The sequence below is a fragment of the Platalea leucorodia genome (genome assembly GCF_965183815.1).
Source record: "Platalea leucorodia genome assembly, chromosome: Z".
Classification (NCBI taxonomy): Eukaryota; Metazoa; Chordata; class Aves; order Pelecaniformes; family Threskiornithidae; genus Platalea; species Platalea leucorodia.
Window position 1 is genome coordinate 9887222 of NC_138858.1, and position 15828 is coordinate 9903049.

Genomic DNA, 15828 nt, shown 5'->3' on the forward strand with positions numbered 1-15828 from the left:
GAATACAAGAATGTTATCAGATTATGCTGGGTTTATGTCACATCCTATATATAGCTCAGTAAGATTTTTTTATATACTTATTTCTTTGCCTTCTGGCAGTAGAGAACAGATGAATTTTAGAACTAGGAAGGTCTTCACTGATGCCAAACAGAAACATTACAAGGCTCATAATGCTCCTCAAAAGGATTTTCACCTGCTTTTCATCCAGTCGTGGTCAGAAAAGAGCAGTGAAAGACTGAAGGCACTGCAACTACAACAGGCACAACTGCTCTGTTGGGCAACATGTTGGCGTCCAGCTCCGTTATCGTTGCCTCCAGGAACAAATGGAGGACTGGCAGCTGAGAGCAAAGATGACAAACCAGTAGAACTATTCCTGCTGTTCAGTGTCTGCAACATTTCCTTGCATGCAATTTACATTCACCTATCTTGTGTCATAGGATACACACCATCTTTGTTCAAGATTTGTTTTAAATTGAACACTTCAACACTTACATAATTCTAGATGTATCTAAATAAAGATTTTATTTTACTCTGTAAAATAAAATTCTCTGTAGGAAGCCTCTGTAGGAAAATAAAAATTCATAATGCAGCTATATTGACAAAAAACCCTCCTAGGACATCAGCCTTAGGGTTCAAATTAATTCCTAATTCACCAGTTCCAATTATTATGGTGTGCTCCCAAGCCCACTGCTGATACTAGTAGTTCTGACTGTCTGATCCGAAGAAGGAATTGATCAACAAGTTTGCTGATGACAGTGACTCATTCCACTGAGTAAGCAGGATTGATGCTCTCCAGGAGGAATTTTTGAAGCACTGCACAGGTCAACAGCACTTCAAGTTTTATTTGTCTAATGAAAAACCAGCATGAACAAGGAAGAGACATGATAATACTCACATCAGCACTACACTAGGGACAAAACTCAAAAGAACTCTTCCTGACTGAAGGCACTTAAAATCTTTACAAAAGAAAAGAGCTGAAAAAGCAAATTAAAAACAGTGTTTTCTACTTTTTAAAAATGTTAGAAAAAATTGAGCTTTTACCAAGAGAAATCTGAATGCATCAAGATCTGTGGCTGAGCAAGTTAAGACAGAAGACAAAATAAACAAAAAGCAGAGACACACTGGCAACTTCACTGATCAGTCTTATACTCACTGGGAACATTTATCTTTTAGGGAACACTCAGCTGGTATTAGTCTGCCAACTAGCTAGCAAAGATGAAAATATTTTGGTGGCCATTCTCAAAAAAAACAGGTTTTACATTCCAAGCAAAGAATGGCATCTGGAACAGGCAAGACCACAGCGGGAGGAAAAGTGGAGCAAGGACCAAGACAAGGGCATCATGCAGAGCCCAGCACACACAGGATCCATGGAATGAAATCAGGTATTCCAAGCAAAAGATGCACTCCAAAAAGATGAAACAATAAGTTTTCATGCCAGAGTTGATCACAACATGCCTCTGGCAAAACTGGGCAACAAAGCGACTTTTAATACCAGCACTGCAGGAAGAGAGAATGGCAGCATTTTTTGTCTAAGGACACTGTTCACAAATTAAGTATCATGGGCAGTTTGTATAAATTTAAAAAATTAACAAATAAACCCCAACAATCCCAAAACGTAATTGAAATTGCTGCACAATGGATAAATTTTATGATATGCAACTTGCAAAATAATACAAACCTAGATCTCACAGCATGAATTTATAGCTACAAATGACTTTTTAAGCACAAAAGGTAAGTGTGATTGGTGATACAATAATCCTAGGCATGCTTTACCTACCAACAAGAAGTAATTTCCAGACAAGCTTAGGGATATCTCATTTGCAGTCTCACTGCCTGACCAATTAAGAGAACTGCAGCACAATATTGTCTCCTAAAGTAGCAAACACAAAAAAAAGAAGAAAAGATCTTGACATTGAAGTTAAAGCCAGGTAACAATTCAGTTAAATATGAGGTAGTGTAACCCAGGAGAGAAGGTAACCCAAGAGGCCAAACACTGCAGATTTGAAACACAGGCTTCCACAGGCAAGCTGTCCTTCAAAAATCCTAAGTGCTGTAAGAAAAAACACTTAAACAGCAAATATAAGCTACAATAGTTTTACTGTCCTCCTTTGTAATGGTTTCCAGTTCTGTAACCAAATTAATCTTCTGTTTTGATTCCCATTTTCATCTTTTGTTGGAAAAATTTCCATTTTAGTTGGCCAATTTCATGTTCATGTCAGGATAAAAAGTCCACATAGAGCAATGCCAGTAGAAAAGACTAGCATCCCAGACTGCCAGCACCCTACAAAGGATTTAGGAATCCAAGGTCTTGAGAAGGAGGAAGCACTTTCTCAATAAAGAAAAAAGGGCTCTCTGAAGGTTGTTTTACTAGCTGCTGGGTACAAGTCATTCGGGGCATGCCAGTGGTCTTTGCCAGAAAGACACTAAACTGATAGCAAACACCATCTTGTATCTAATTTGAAAAAGGCAATCGCTCCCTCCCTTGGGTGGATAAGGGCATTATGATACTTTTCTACCTAAATTGCTTTCAAAGATTCGTTTGCAAAGGCAAGCATGGGGAAAGTTAGCTCCTTGTTATTTTATCTGAAGAAAGAAAGAATATGAAGTAGTTAATAGCAATTCTCATCACTAAAAGCAAAAACTAAACTTTCATGAACCCTTCTATGTCACTGAGTCAATGCCTCTGTTCATTCAAAAGCAAATTGCGTATGTGAGCTGTACAGGCATATGTGAACTGTGCAGGCAGGGAAGAAGTATTTATGATGTACATGTCATAGTAGGAGCCAGAAAGTCACCGTACTATGGCTATAGATCAGTTAGGAGTGAGGTGAATGCTTGCAAGCACGCACTCACTCTCTCTGCAAAGAAAGCTATGACCCTCTCCATTCAGCCAAATGCCAAGACAGAGAGCATTCAAAATCTGCATATCACTTAGAATATTTCACTCCAGAATACTTTGTAACCATTCTCAGTATGGTGTCTAGCAAATCCTCAATGCTCAACAGTCAACTGGCTAGGTCCCAGGGGACCTTGCGCTGCTCCCTCTTGGAAGAAGCTAATGTGTCCTGACATTGGTGCAGAGTACGAGGGTACGAATCTTTCAGTCTCTTCACCATGTCACTGCTTATTTCATTACATAAGCTGATGACTGCTTCAGGAGTAGCCTGCAGTAAGGAAAGCTCAGAGAAAGTCTTTTTTGCCTCTTAAAAGGACTCTGCTTGTAGGGAGAGCTAAAATTTGCTCTTACTGTGCCTGCCAGTTTCACCACTATGCCAGCAGCACCTTGCCGAAAACACGAAGGTGCCATGATGGTTGTTTTTGAAAATAAGGGCTGATCACACTCAAGAATTTCCCATTTACTCACAAAGCACTTTGGCATTCATAGGCATGACTCATCCTACTCAAATTCCTCTACAAAAACAATTTGAAAAGAACCTGCTGATACAATAAAAAAATCACATTTATAACATTCGAGTCTTTTAAACTTTGGATCCAGTTTGACACTCTCTTTTCACCTGAAGAGGGAAGATAGACTGGATATTTTCAGAGAAAGGCAAAATAATGGTTAGATTTACAGGTGGCAGCACAGAGTAAAAACTACGATTATGTAGCCTAGAAAGGGGGATTAGACAGGATACAGCTGAATCCTTTCTTTCGACCCTGACTCAAAATTCAATTTCATAAGGTCCCTAACAGCTAACATGATGTCAGCCACTGGAACCCCCAGCAGCAAAGCATTACAGCCCAGTAACTGATTTTCTCAAAGGAAAGGGAAATAATATAGCCAGTGATAGAATTTACTCACACCAAGACAAAGTCTCTCCCTGCAGCATGTTAGCTAATGCATAGGCACACACCTTCCCAGTGTTCAAAAGTGGAAAGGGAATGAGAGTTGGAGGAAGAGAATTAAGAAGAGGAAGAGAAAGAAAAGTACGTCAGCTCTCCTTCAGCAGTCACAAAAGTCAGAGGAAAGGACAATATCCTGAACTGCTCGAACAAGACATGGTTGAAATTCCAGCCCCAGGAGTTAATCAGGTTTTGCTACTGGGTTCCACATAGACAGAATTTTAACACTTTAAAACTGTCTTCATGCAGATGGTTATTGACCAATCTATTTCTGTCCACCATCCCACAGTAAACATGCAAGAATTAGTCCCAGCTACCATCATTTTCATTCATAAATAGTAGCAAAATAAAGAACGGTGAAGTATAGCTCTGGTCAAGGGAGATCTTTATTATTCCAATTATTTACTGCAGGACAGTCTTCCTGGAAAACTTTCAGCATTCTGCTGGTTCTTTTTCTTCCCTGAAATAGCAAAGAGTGTTCTACTGCATCTAAAAACCCTCCATCATTGCACAACTAGGGATGAAAATTATGGAGAGTTTTAAAAAAGTGACGAGGTGAGCGGAATTAAAGTTCAACTTCCCTATTACACTGCAAAGGACTTTTAATTACATCCAATAAAAATATGATTAGGTTTAAAAATAAAAGAGAACTAAGTATAAAATAATAGTGTTCCACTAATTTTACTTTTCAAAATTAATGTTGCTGCACCTTCTATTTTTCTTCGAAGAAATGTCAGGCAGAAATATCAAACTGTCCTCAGGGAAAAATCACAGCATCTGAGATTTAAGAAGAATCCCATGCTCAAATGAGTTAGTGTACTACTATTCACTAGGGAGCAGTGTATTATGAGGAACAATGTAATAAAAGGGTTTTTTTAATATTAGAATATACCTCTATATATCAACAGTGGCAACAGTGTCCGAATAGCTCCAACATCTGACAATTTGTAACCACGCTTCCCAGCAATCTACGCTTTATGACAGCCTTAACTAGACATTTTCTAACACGAGGTAGGATAAAATAGAGTTGCAAGCATGAAGAACTTCAGAAATTACTGAAATACTGTATAGCAAGAAATCCTATATTGGTACAAATTATTAGTAGGCAAAATGGTTCACTGGATGAGGATAATCAGAGAGAAAATATTCCTAGCTGCTCCAGAGACTTATTGCATGACCTTGAGCAAGTAACTTAATTTCTCTGCCCAAATTTCCCCATATAAAAAGAAAAAGGACAGTAATGCTTGCCAATTATTGCACAGACATATGAAATCTATGGGAAAAAGCATTTCATTAATACCCGAGATGTTGCATTTTGTTCTAGAAAAACTTTGCCTTCATAAATTCTTAGTGTCGACACCAACTTCTAGCCCAAAGGACCCGAGATCATCTCACAAGACTTTCTCCTCTGATGTTGTGCGAAAGCCTGCCAAAGTCCCGTGTGCTCCTTCTCAATTTTACAGCCACTATGTAAGAAGGCGATTTGCAGAGATTCTGAAGTGTTAGGGACACAGAGGGGGAGAAAAATCTCCTCACTCAAATTTAACTTATTTTTCACATCATTTATCTTCATGAATGCAACTAGCCCTGGAATGAAACTTAGAAAAAAAACTTTTGCTAAAGCTGAGAAACTTGCAGTATTTCTGCCTCTCCTTTCCAATACAGAGAACTTGAAGAAATTAATCAAAGCAAAAGAAAGTTTGTCTAGATAAGTTAAGATTACACTGGACTCTTTATTGCTCTACACGTGCAAACATGGGCAAATACTGATTAACATGTTTCAGCCACAAGATCATCAATCCACCTTTAACGTGGCATTCCATATAAAAGCTTACCCCTGACAAATAAGCACTACAAAGTTTCACACCAACAAAGTCTGTCATTTCCAAAAGACAATGTGTTTATTTAAAGCACATGATAAAAGCGGCAAACAAAACCCCAGCCCTGAGACTAGGTTTATGTGGATGAACTACTGCAGGTCACAAAACTTTGGCTCTTGTTTTCAATACGTTTGAGGGATTTGGGGTCAGGAAGCAAGGAAAAAATCATCAGGCTGCTTAATTGTTCATACGTCTTCCAGCAAGAAAAATCACCTTATGCAATATTCAGTTCCATAATGCATTGCTTGATGTTGATTACAGGAATGACTCTCCTTAAACATAATGCATTTTCAGGTGATGCTTATTCTTACCTGGCAAGTTCTTTAATTAAGTTTGCAATGCGTCTCTTGTCCTCAGGACACAAATCCTTTAAAGAAGCACTCTTCATTCCTCCTTCATTAGTGACCTGAAAATGTAAAGTAACATTTTAGAAAGCACTCTTCAAAGGAGAACAAATATTTCACAAGACATTAAAAGCATTTCAAGACCTAATAATTAGAAGTTGAAAGTAGACAAATTCCAACTGGAAATAAAATACAAAGTTTTAAAATATAACTACAGCTCAGTGAAACAAATTATCAAATAGTGGATAATTATTTTGAGAGACTTGTAATGCAAATGCAAGCTGCTAGCTTCAATACTAAATACGCTAGGTAAAGTTTTAAGACATACACTATGCATAGGTTCATACTAAATAAAGGGCAGTAGGTTCTCATGACTTGGAAATCTACTGCAGTGATATCCAAATCCAAGTTCAAACTTTATTATATTAGGATCCTAAAATAAAGAGTAAGTAAAAAATCATTCCACCTTAGCGTTTATGACCAAAGCATACAAAACAGCAAAAAAGGTATGCAATATATCATTAGTAGATGGTAAGTCCTTATTTCAAAAGATTTTTTTAATACACAGAAAAGTACACACCTTTCACACATCACTACCGTTTGGTTTTAATCACTTATTTGCTACCTTTGTACTTACTACTCATTCTCAAAACAAACCTTTAACGTACTCCAGTACTTCAGTTCTTTTAATGCATTCATTTATCACACTGAGAACTGCAGTATTTGTTATCAATGCCCACCAGAGGGCATATTGCTGTTCGTGTCTGCAACAGTCCCTTGTATTATTGAGGTTACTGGCATTACCTATTTTGGGTGTTTCCAAGCAGGAAACAGTTCTAAGTCCTAAATTATTTTTATTTATCAAAAACTTCTGTCATCATTGACTCAGTTCTCCAGTGCTAACGGTAAGCACAAAATAAGAATCCCAGGATGACAGCAACAATAAGACCTATGCTATTCTGTCCAAGATTTTGGCAAGTTTAAGTATTTTCACTTAATCTTAGTTATTTTCAGTTTAGACTTTTACAAACCTACAAACATTACAGACCTCCCTGAGCACATACAGTGCTTAAAATGAGATACAACAATGCTACCAAATGCCTTGCAGTTAGGCCAAGTTAACACAATGCATCACAGAACAACCTCTGACCAGGCAAAGCAAACACGGGCTTTTTCTCCCCTCATTAGCAGTAATGGCAGCTGACATACACACGGCAGAGAAAAAGTGCCCCTTCCATTCTTAGCTAATTACTTCTTGAACAGTGGTTTGAAACAATTAAAGGACTATGTAATTTTTGAAAGAGGTGATGATTTTATACAGACTCATGTTACACCCAGCTGACCCTTCAGTACACTCTTATTTTAACTTCAATGTATTTTCCTCGGGGCGGAGGGGCGCAGGGAAATAGAGTTTCACAAGGCAAATTAGACTTCAGAGCTTTTCAAGGGGACACTTGATTTCACAGTTTCTTTCCCAAACATATGCTATTTACAGTCATACAAATGAAGAGAGAATATCTTTAACTTAAGTGAATTTAACTTCAGCTAAACATATGGTTGAAGGATTTCCATTTCCCATGCTAAAAACATCTGAAAACGGTTTGGGCTTTTTTTGTTGTTGTTGTTTTGTTTTTGTTTTTGTTTTTTTTTTTTAGCAGATGACGGAACTTCTTCCAGAAAAATAAAAAGTTACAGGACATTTTTCACTCAAAAAAAAAAAGAGGCAGAAGCTTGATCACATTAGTGAGGGAGATTTTAACAGAAGGTACCTCAAGCTATTACCCAAATTTATGTAGATACTGTCAGACAAATATTTGTGGGATGAAGAGGAAAATCTGGAGAGTTATTCCATGCTTTTTTGTATCACCCACAGATATGGATAGATGGCACACACAAAATTCTCAAAGGCAGGTCTGTACCATAACACATGTCAATATTATGCACAGCAACAACTCCACCACCAAAACAAGATGATAAATGAGATACAGGCCAAGACTGTGTAGTCTCTTTTTTCCAGATTTCTGTGTTTTCTACTCAGCTCAGGGTAGAACAGAGTTTCATAACTCAGTATTTTCTGGATGAAATTGTACTACATAAATGGAGAATTCTCGCACTTTATAAACCACACCTTGGAAAGATGACAAATCTGCATGAGAGAAGCGTACAACTTCTGTCAAACAGAAAGTAGGAAGATGGGAAATTTTGGTCAAGACCAGTATAGCAAACCACTGATTTATTAAAAGTACCAGAAAAGCTCCAGATCTAGCCCTTTTGAAGTGTTCTCCAAAACTCACATCCTCCTTTGTGGTACTCAAGTCTATCTGAATGAAGATAAGGTAAATCAGTCCTGCCAAGATTCATATGAGAGCAAAACTCAATCCATTCTCTTCAAAAGAGGATTCTGGTAAATCGTAATGGTGAGCTACCTACCAGTACAACAGTGTAAAAGTATGTTAAAGTGATCTGCTCTCCCTAGACACGTACACACCACCTTGAAGAAAATTAGTTTTGTCAGTGATGAAAACTCCTTGCAAAAAAACTTTGTGAAACCTTCCTTTTCCATAACAAGTAAAATGTATTTGTTCTGTTTGTTTCAAGTAATTCAGAGCTTATCTTCAAAGTTAGAGCACAAAGTTTTCATGAGGATTTGGCAAGGTAAGAGAAAAACAGAAGTTAAAAAAGACAGAAAAGAGAAAAAGCTTTGAACCCATTTTATTGTCCATATTATAAAAGCACATTTGAGTCTCAAATCAAGATTCGGCGTACTAGGCATTGTATAAAAAGAACAAAGCCCATTTCTACCCCAACAGCTCTCACAGGGAAAAAGGAGTAAAAATTCTCTAAACAATGCAAAGTAATGCAAACAACACACAATACAACAAAACAGATTTTAAAGTGACATATAAAGGTAGCTATGAGGCAGCGGGCTTGTAGATACCTATGACAAGATGCTTCTACGTAAAGATTCTGCATAATGGGGGCTATTTATGAAATGTCTCTGCATGTCACTTAACAGCATCATTTGCAAAGCGGAGGTACATACCAGCCACCTTAAACCAAGTAGTGATAAACAGAGAAATGGAAAGGGACAAATCCAGGATGGGCCCTAAAAATGAATACTAGTTATTAGAGTGTCATGCTGAAGGATTCGAAGGGTAACGACACTGTCAAAGCAATGAGATTTGAGTGATCTGTCTTCACATCAGAGTTTTGAACACACATATGAGGCATATGGCATTTACTCAACATACAGAAGACACAGAGAGGACATCTTAGCCCAGACGAAGAACAAGATTTAACTGCATGATAATACAACAGTGATTCAGAAGCAGTCAAAAGTTTTAGATCCTGCCTGTAAGTGGGAAGATACCAAACCCTAGTGACTTACAGACTTGCCCAAGATGAATACTAGGCAAGATACTTAATGGTACACTCAAATGACTTACACAGTCACTGTACTATACAAATCATGTTAGAAAAGTGGCATCTCTCAACAGATTTCTGAATATCACAAGACCTGTTAGAACACAGAATAACCTTCCAAAGTAAAGCCCGCTGCTTTGAAATTTCTAATGCAAAAAACTGTAGGAAAAGCGTCACCTATTGTCACAGGAGTAGACCAGACAATTCAAAGCAGACCCAAACATAATGTCAACTGACAAAGCTACTCCCACTACTCAGATGCATTTGTAACTTTTACTATCAAAAACAGAAAGTGATTTTACCTTACTAACATGAGCAGCCACAGCAAAAAGCTCTCTGAAAAGAATTTTACAAGTCTTCTTTCTAAGTGATATGACTAGAGCAATGAAACTGAATAGACTGAAACACAACTTCTTGTGTTTGGCTAGTAACATACAGATTAGGGGCTACTCAAAGCTACACTCGCTTTCTCTCTGTACACGCACATAGAAATATACATAATCTGTTTTACATAGCCCCAGTTACATACCACTTGCACAAATTAGTACTTTCAGCCTTTGTTCTCTTTAGCTGGGCAAGCGATCTCAGTAAAAAAGTAATTTTTGCCAACAAGACATCATGTAAGTGGGCAAAAAGTGTAAGAGATTGCAAAAATAATAGTACTCTAAAACTGTTTAAAAGTTTTCAATCTAAAGATTTTCTGCCATTTTTCTACTATGTGCCCTCTTAAGAACACGAAAAATTTGCCTTTACTTACCTGCTGTCCTGTCAGATCTCCTGTGCTTCTAAGAGGATCCATGGAAACAGAAGCAACAGCTACAGGCACGTTTAGCTCAGTTTCACTTTTTTTATATTTTGGCAAACACTTTGTTCTTAAATTTCCTTTTGTAGATGCTCCTGTAGATGAAAGACAAGCAGAACACAGATTATAGAGTCAAAAGGCACCCTTCTACTGCCTCCTAAAACAGGACTTCCACAAAGGCATCCTTGCCTTAGCAGCTCTTTTTGAAAAGAATGAGCATTTCAGGTATAAGTTTGCAGTTCCCCCCAGCCTCTCACTCCATACAAAATTTTATTAAGATGAACGTATCAGCAGAAAAAGAGGTGCATGGCACTGAAGCACACCCAGTCACGTGAACATTAAAGTAAATTCTGAAACGCACATGCTGTCATCTGACTGAGGTTCAATGCAAAAACCTGTGTTTGTTTAAGATGCGAAAGCATAAAATTGAGCTTCTGCTTTGACACTCAATGACAATGAGGAACCAAGCAGCTGTAATGCTGATAAAAGTATCACTTATATGATAAAATATAACTTTTTTCTGTTATGCAGCCAACCCACTGATTGCTCAGGCTAATTCATAGAAACATAGAATCATAGAATTCTTAAGGTTGGAAAAGACCGTTAAGATCATCGAGTCCAACCGTTAACCTACCACTGCCAAGTCCACCACTAAACCATGTCCCTAAGCACCACGTCTACCCGTCTTTTAAAAATCTCCAGGCATGGGGACTCAACCACTTCCCTGGGCAGCCTGGTCCAATGCCTGACTGCCCTTTCAGTGAAGAAGTTTTTCCTAATATCCAACCTAAACCTCCCTCGGCACAAATTGAGGCCGTTTCCTCTCGTCCTATCACTTGTTACTAGGGAGAAGAGATCGACCCCCACCTCGCTACAGCCTCCTGTCAGGCAGTTGTAGAGAGCGATAAGGTCTCCCCTCAGCCTCCTCTTCTCCAGGCTCAACAACCCCAGCTCCCTCAGCCGCTCCTCACCAGCCCTGTGCTCCAGACCCTTCACCAGCTTCGTTGCCCTCCTCTGGACACGCTCCAGCACCTCAATGTCCTTCTTGGAGTGAGGGGCCCAACACTGAACACAGGACTCGAGGTGCAGCCTCACCAGTGCCCAGTACAGGGGCACGATCACCTCCCTGGTGCTGATGGTCACACTGTTCCTGATACAAGCCAGGATGCCATTGGCCCTCTTGGCCACCTGAGCACACTGCTGGCTCATGTTCAGGCGGCTGTCAACCAACACCCCCAGGTCCTTTTCCGCCAGGCAGCTCTCCAGCCACTCCTCCCCAGGCCTGTAGCATCGCATGGGACCCAAGTGCAGGACCCGGCACTGAGCCTTGTTGAATCTCATGCAGTTGGCCCCAGCCCAACGATCCAGCCTGTCCAGGTCCCTCTGTAGGGCCTTCCGACCCTCCAGCAGATCAGCACTTCCACCCAACTTGGTGTTGTCTGCAAACTTACTGAGGGTGCACTCGATCCCCTCATCCATCTCATCAGTGAAGATATTGAACAGGACCGGCCCCAACACTGAGCCCTGGGGAACACCACTCGTGACCAGCCGCCAACTGGATTTGACTCCATTCACCACCACTCCCTGGGCTCGGCCATTCAGCCAGTTTTTAACCCAGCGCAGAGTGCACATATCCAAGCCGTGAGCAGCCAGCTTCTCCAGGAGAATGCTGTGGGCGACAGTGTAAAGGCCTTACTAAAGCCCAGGTAGACAACATCCACAGCTTTCCCCTCATCCACCAAGCAGGTCACCTTGTCATAGAAGGAGATCAGGTTAGTCAAGCAGGACCTCCCTTTCATAAGCTCATGCTGGCTGAGCCTGATCCCCTGGTTGTCCCGCACGTGCTGCATAATGGCACTCAAGATGATCTGCTCCATGACCTTCCCCGGCACCGAGGTCAGGCTGACAGGCCTGTAGTTCCCCGGATCCTCCTTCTAACCCTTCTTGTAGATGGGTGTCACATTTGCTAACTTCCAGTCATCTGGGACCTCCCCAGTTGACCAGGACTGCTGGTAAATGATGAAGAGTGGCTTGGCCAGCTCCTCTGCCAGCTCCCTCAGTATCCTCGGCTGGATCCCATCTGGGCCCATGGACTTGTGGGCATCCAGGTGGAGGAGCAGGTCGGTGACTGCCACCTCTTCGACAACTGGGACAATTGTTTGTTCCTTTCAGGGACAAGCATATGAGTAAGGTAACACTGCAGTGCACACTCCACAGATCATCTGTAAAAAGCTTTCTGCCATAATTACAATTAGTTCACCCCTACCAATGGTAACTGAAAATCCTGGTGCTACAATTAGAAAGTGCCAACATTAACACTAAAACTTCCTAGGGCCAGATGAAAGCCAATAGTTTCTTGGTACTGCCTATAGGTTTGAGTTTTGACTCTTCAGAAGTGCAACAAGTTTTGAACAAAAAAATATTGATTTTATACTAGAAGATACATTACATTTATTTGCGTAATGAATTTCAGAAGTGTGCCAGCAATTCAAGTGAAAGAACTAAATCATGAGCTTTAACATCTTCATGCTTGTACACAAGGGAAAACAATGTTTCTGAAATTCTCTTCCAAGGAAGTGGAATAATGTTTCCCAGAGTGAATCCGTTTCCATCATTTAGGATCACTGCTTTCTTTCCAGGGCACAGAGTACAGCGATCTGACATCGCCTGGCTTGAACTATGCTAGCTACAAAACACATGCAGAGATTTTTAATAGAGCTGTTTGGCCAGTAGTTTTGAAGGGTAACCATGCTATTCCAAACCTAGAAAGTAGGATTCCTCAACATTTATAACTGCTGGTCATACTCTTGACATACACACAATTTTACCAGAGTTACGCATCCCCAGATATGTTTTCAGAACCTGGTGTCACTGTAAAAGCTGTGTTTGAAAACAATTCAAAAATTCTGAAGGGGGACTAAGAACACCCATCTTTTCCCCAGGAATGTACACAAGCATGCACTCAGTAAATCAAGGTCAAGAGAACTAATAACAAGAATTTTTTGTTTTTCTTTACACAATGAATCTTCATTTTAATTGTTATCTTCAAAATTTATAAAAGACCTGAACATCTCTAATGCTTCAACATTCTTTGGAGACCACATTAAAAATTCAGCTTACCTTATAGATTGGATAAAACTAAGCTGTACCTGCAATAGAAACAACTCCCCTGAAACTGTTCATCTTGCACTGTATGCTTATCTAAGCAGCAGAGCATAAATCCTCTGCTATAATCCTGTATGTCCCATTACAACTTGTGATTACTCTGTACCTTACACATTTAAGTACACAAACCACGTACCTGAAAAGACATTGCAAAGTTTAGCATTCATAGGAAAAACCTTTGTTTACAGCTACTAGAAGGTCATACCTGAAACAAATACCATTGGCTGTTCTTCATCAGAAACTGCATGTGGCTTTGTTAAAGGTAATAAACAAAAAGAGAATAAGCTTGGCCCTTTAAACCGAACTACAAAAATAAGTATTTTGCCTCTTAATTTTAAAAGACTGTTGATAAAAAAACCAAACTGGTAACTTTTTGGGAGCACCAAAAGCAAGAAAAACTTGACTGGAAAAAAACAAACAATGCACAGATTGCTAAAACAGAAAGCTTTACTCCTTCTTCACTGTGCATTAACTTTCAGCCTGTAAAGATTATCTTAGAGGTCACCTTCACAAAAGATCCCAGGGACCAGCCCCAGTTGCAAGTGCAATTACGAAGATAATGAAGTAATAATATTTATTTAAATTAGAGCAGGTTATCATTATATAAGGAACATCTTGATATGTAGGGAAGACAAATTCTAAAATAGTGTATATTCATACTGCAATGAAATGCAGTTTGTACAACATATTCTAAGAAACGTAAATGAGAATAAATGCAAAAGGTTTCAAAGGAAGTTGGTCATTCTCATCTGATCATCACATGATGAGTAACAGATGAAAGCCTGAGGACTGATTTTCTTTAAGAAAATCAAGATTTGTTCTGAAGTAGTTTTTTTTTTTTTAAAAAAAAAAAAAGCTATTTCAAGGACTTTCACATTACCCAGGGCTTTAACTATTAAATTACTTGACTGCAGAAAACACTTAAAAATCACCAGGCACCATATTATTCGTGCTATGTCAGCAGTCACTGAACTTGAATCCTCGCCTCCTAGAAGTCACTAAAAATAGGACTCAACACAGTGCGGGGAAGGGTGTAAACTATAGTGTCCCCCTTAAAGCGACAGTTTCATTTAGCTGAACGTAAAGATTTTTATTCCACGTAAGTAACTAACATTATACTAAAGCGAAAAACAAAAGCACAAGGCACAAAATTCTGCTCCATTATCTTTTGTTTATACCCCTGTACTTTCCTCAACCTTCTAAGGTGGGCCAATTAACTCAATTACCTAATTTCTGTACTGTTTACAGACAAATGCATTTAAGGTTTTGCAGATGTCTTTGTACAATAAATTCTAATTGTGAAAATATTTCAATTAACCTATACAAACTCTTGCCTTAACTAAAATCTGATTTTGATAGTACCATCTCAAAAACTTAATTTAATAAATTACCACACAGTCGAGAAAATTAGCAACAGCCTAGAAGCTTCCCCCTGTGGACAGCAATTTCAAATTCAATCGATCTGTCCATCACATAACTGGTACTTGGCACACTGGAAGGGCTTGATCACAGGCTCGCTTGTAATCTTGTTGATCCACGTTTATCACTTGTAAACAATTGCAAACACCAGTTTGAGAATACGTTCACTTAGTACTACTGTCAAAGCCATCTCTCTCTACAAACACTGAAAGCACTTTTGTTCTCACTTGTAAGCTGCAGCCTGCTATCTCTCGCTGTCACAACACATTGTGGGGTCATGCCATGAACCAGGTGAGGAAGCTGAATAAATTCTGAAAGTAAAGCACTGTGTCCCCTCTTTCCAAAAAAGCACCAAGGTAGATTAAAAGTTCAAGTCTGGATCACAGCCCAGCCCAAACAGCTGTGTCAGCACAACTATGACAGCAATCTGCAGGACACCAAGGAGAGTATCTTCAACTCATACTACTACAGGAAACAACAAATTTCAGCACAGGCGATTGCTTTCTCAACTGACATATGGTTAATCTGTGTGCCAACAGATGGCTATAGGAAATAAAACAGATTTGCCTAAACAACATTCGGCTTTTGAAGTTTGCCTCCAGTATTGGCACTGTTGTGGATAGATGGTAGCAGGATGAAAAAATAGTCAAAGCTCTTGCTGGTACTCCCCCCCAGCTACCAGGACCGCTCTCCCGTGAAGGTTTGCAGCCTAATGTATTAGAATAAACCAAAGTCAGATCAGGTTACCTTAATCAGCTGGACTGAAAATTGCAGTGACTCAGTACCTGATTCATAAACAGGTCCAACGTCCTTGTCTCAGAGTGCAAGACTGACGACAGTACCAGCATCAACCATTTAACATTAATCTACTGCCACATGCCTCTCAAGACTCCCAGTATGGTAACTATACACATTAGAAACCTTGTACCACCACAGCTAATGTTCAAGG

The 15828-nt window shown here is 39.5% G+C and overlaps 1 protein-coding gene across 3 annotated transcripts in view; it reads right to left on the reverse strand.

The window, feature by feature from the left end:
• KIAA1328 overlaps positions 1 to 15828 on the reverse strand; it is a 177230-nt gene that overhangs the window by 159010 nt on the left and 2392 nt on the right. The window contains exons 2-4 of one of the 3 annotated variants that reach the window (XM_082335358.1): positions 13666 to 13701; positions 10251 to 10390; positions 6038 to 6132 (exon numbers count right to left, since the gene is read on the reverse strand). In XM_082335358.1, the coding sequence (XP_082191484.1) occupies positions 6038 to 6132; positions 10251 to 10390; positions 13666 to 13701 (271 nt within the window). Of the gene's footprint in view, positions 1 to 6037; positions 6133 to 10250; positions 10391 to 11746; positions 11812 to 13665; positions 13702 to 15828 lie in introns of those variants that run through there. The other 2 variants (XM_082335360.1, XM_082335359.1) reach the window with 2 other exon arrangements.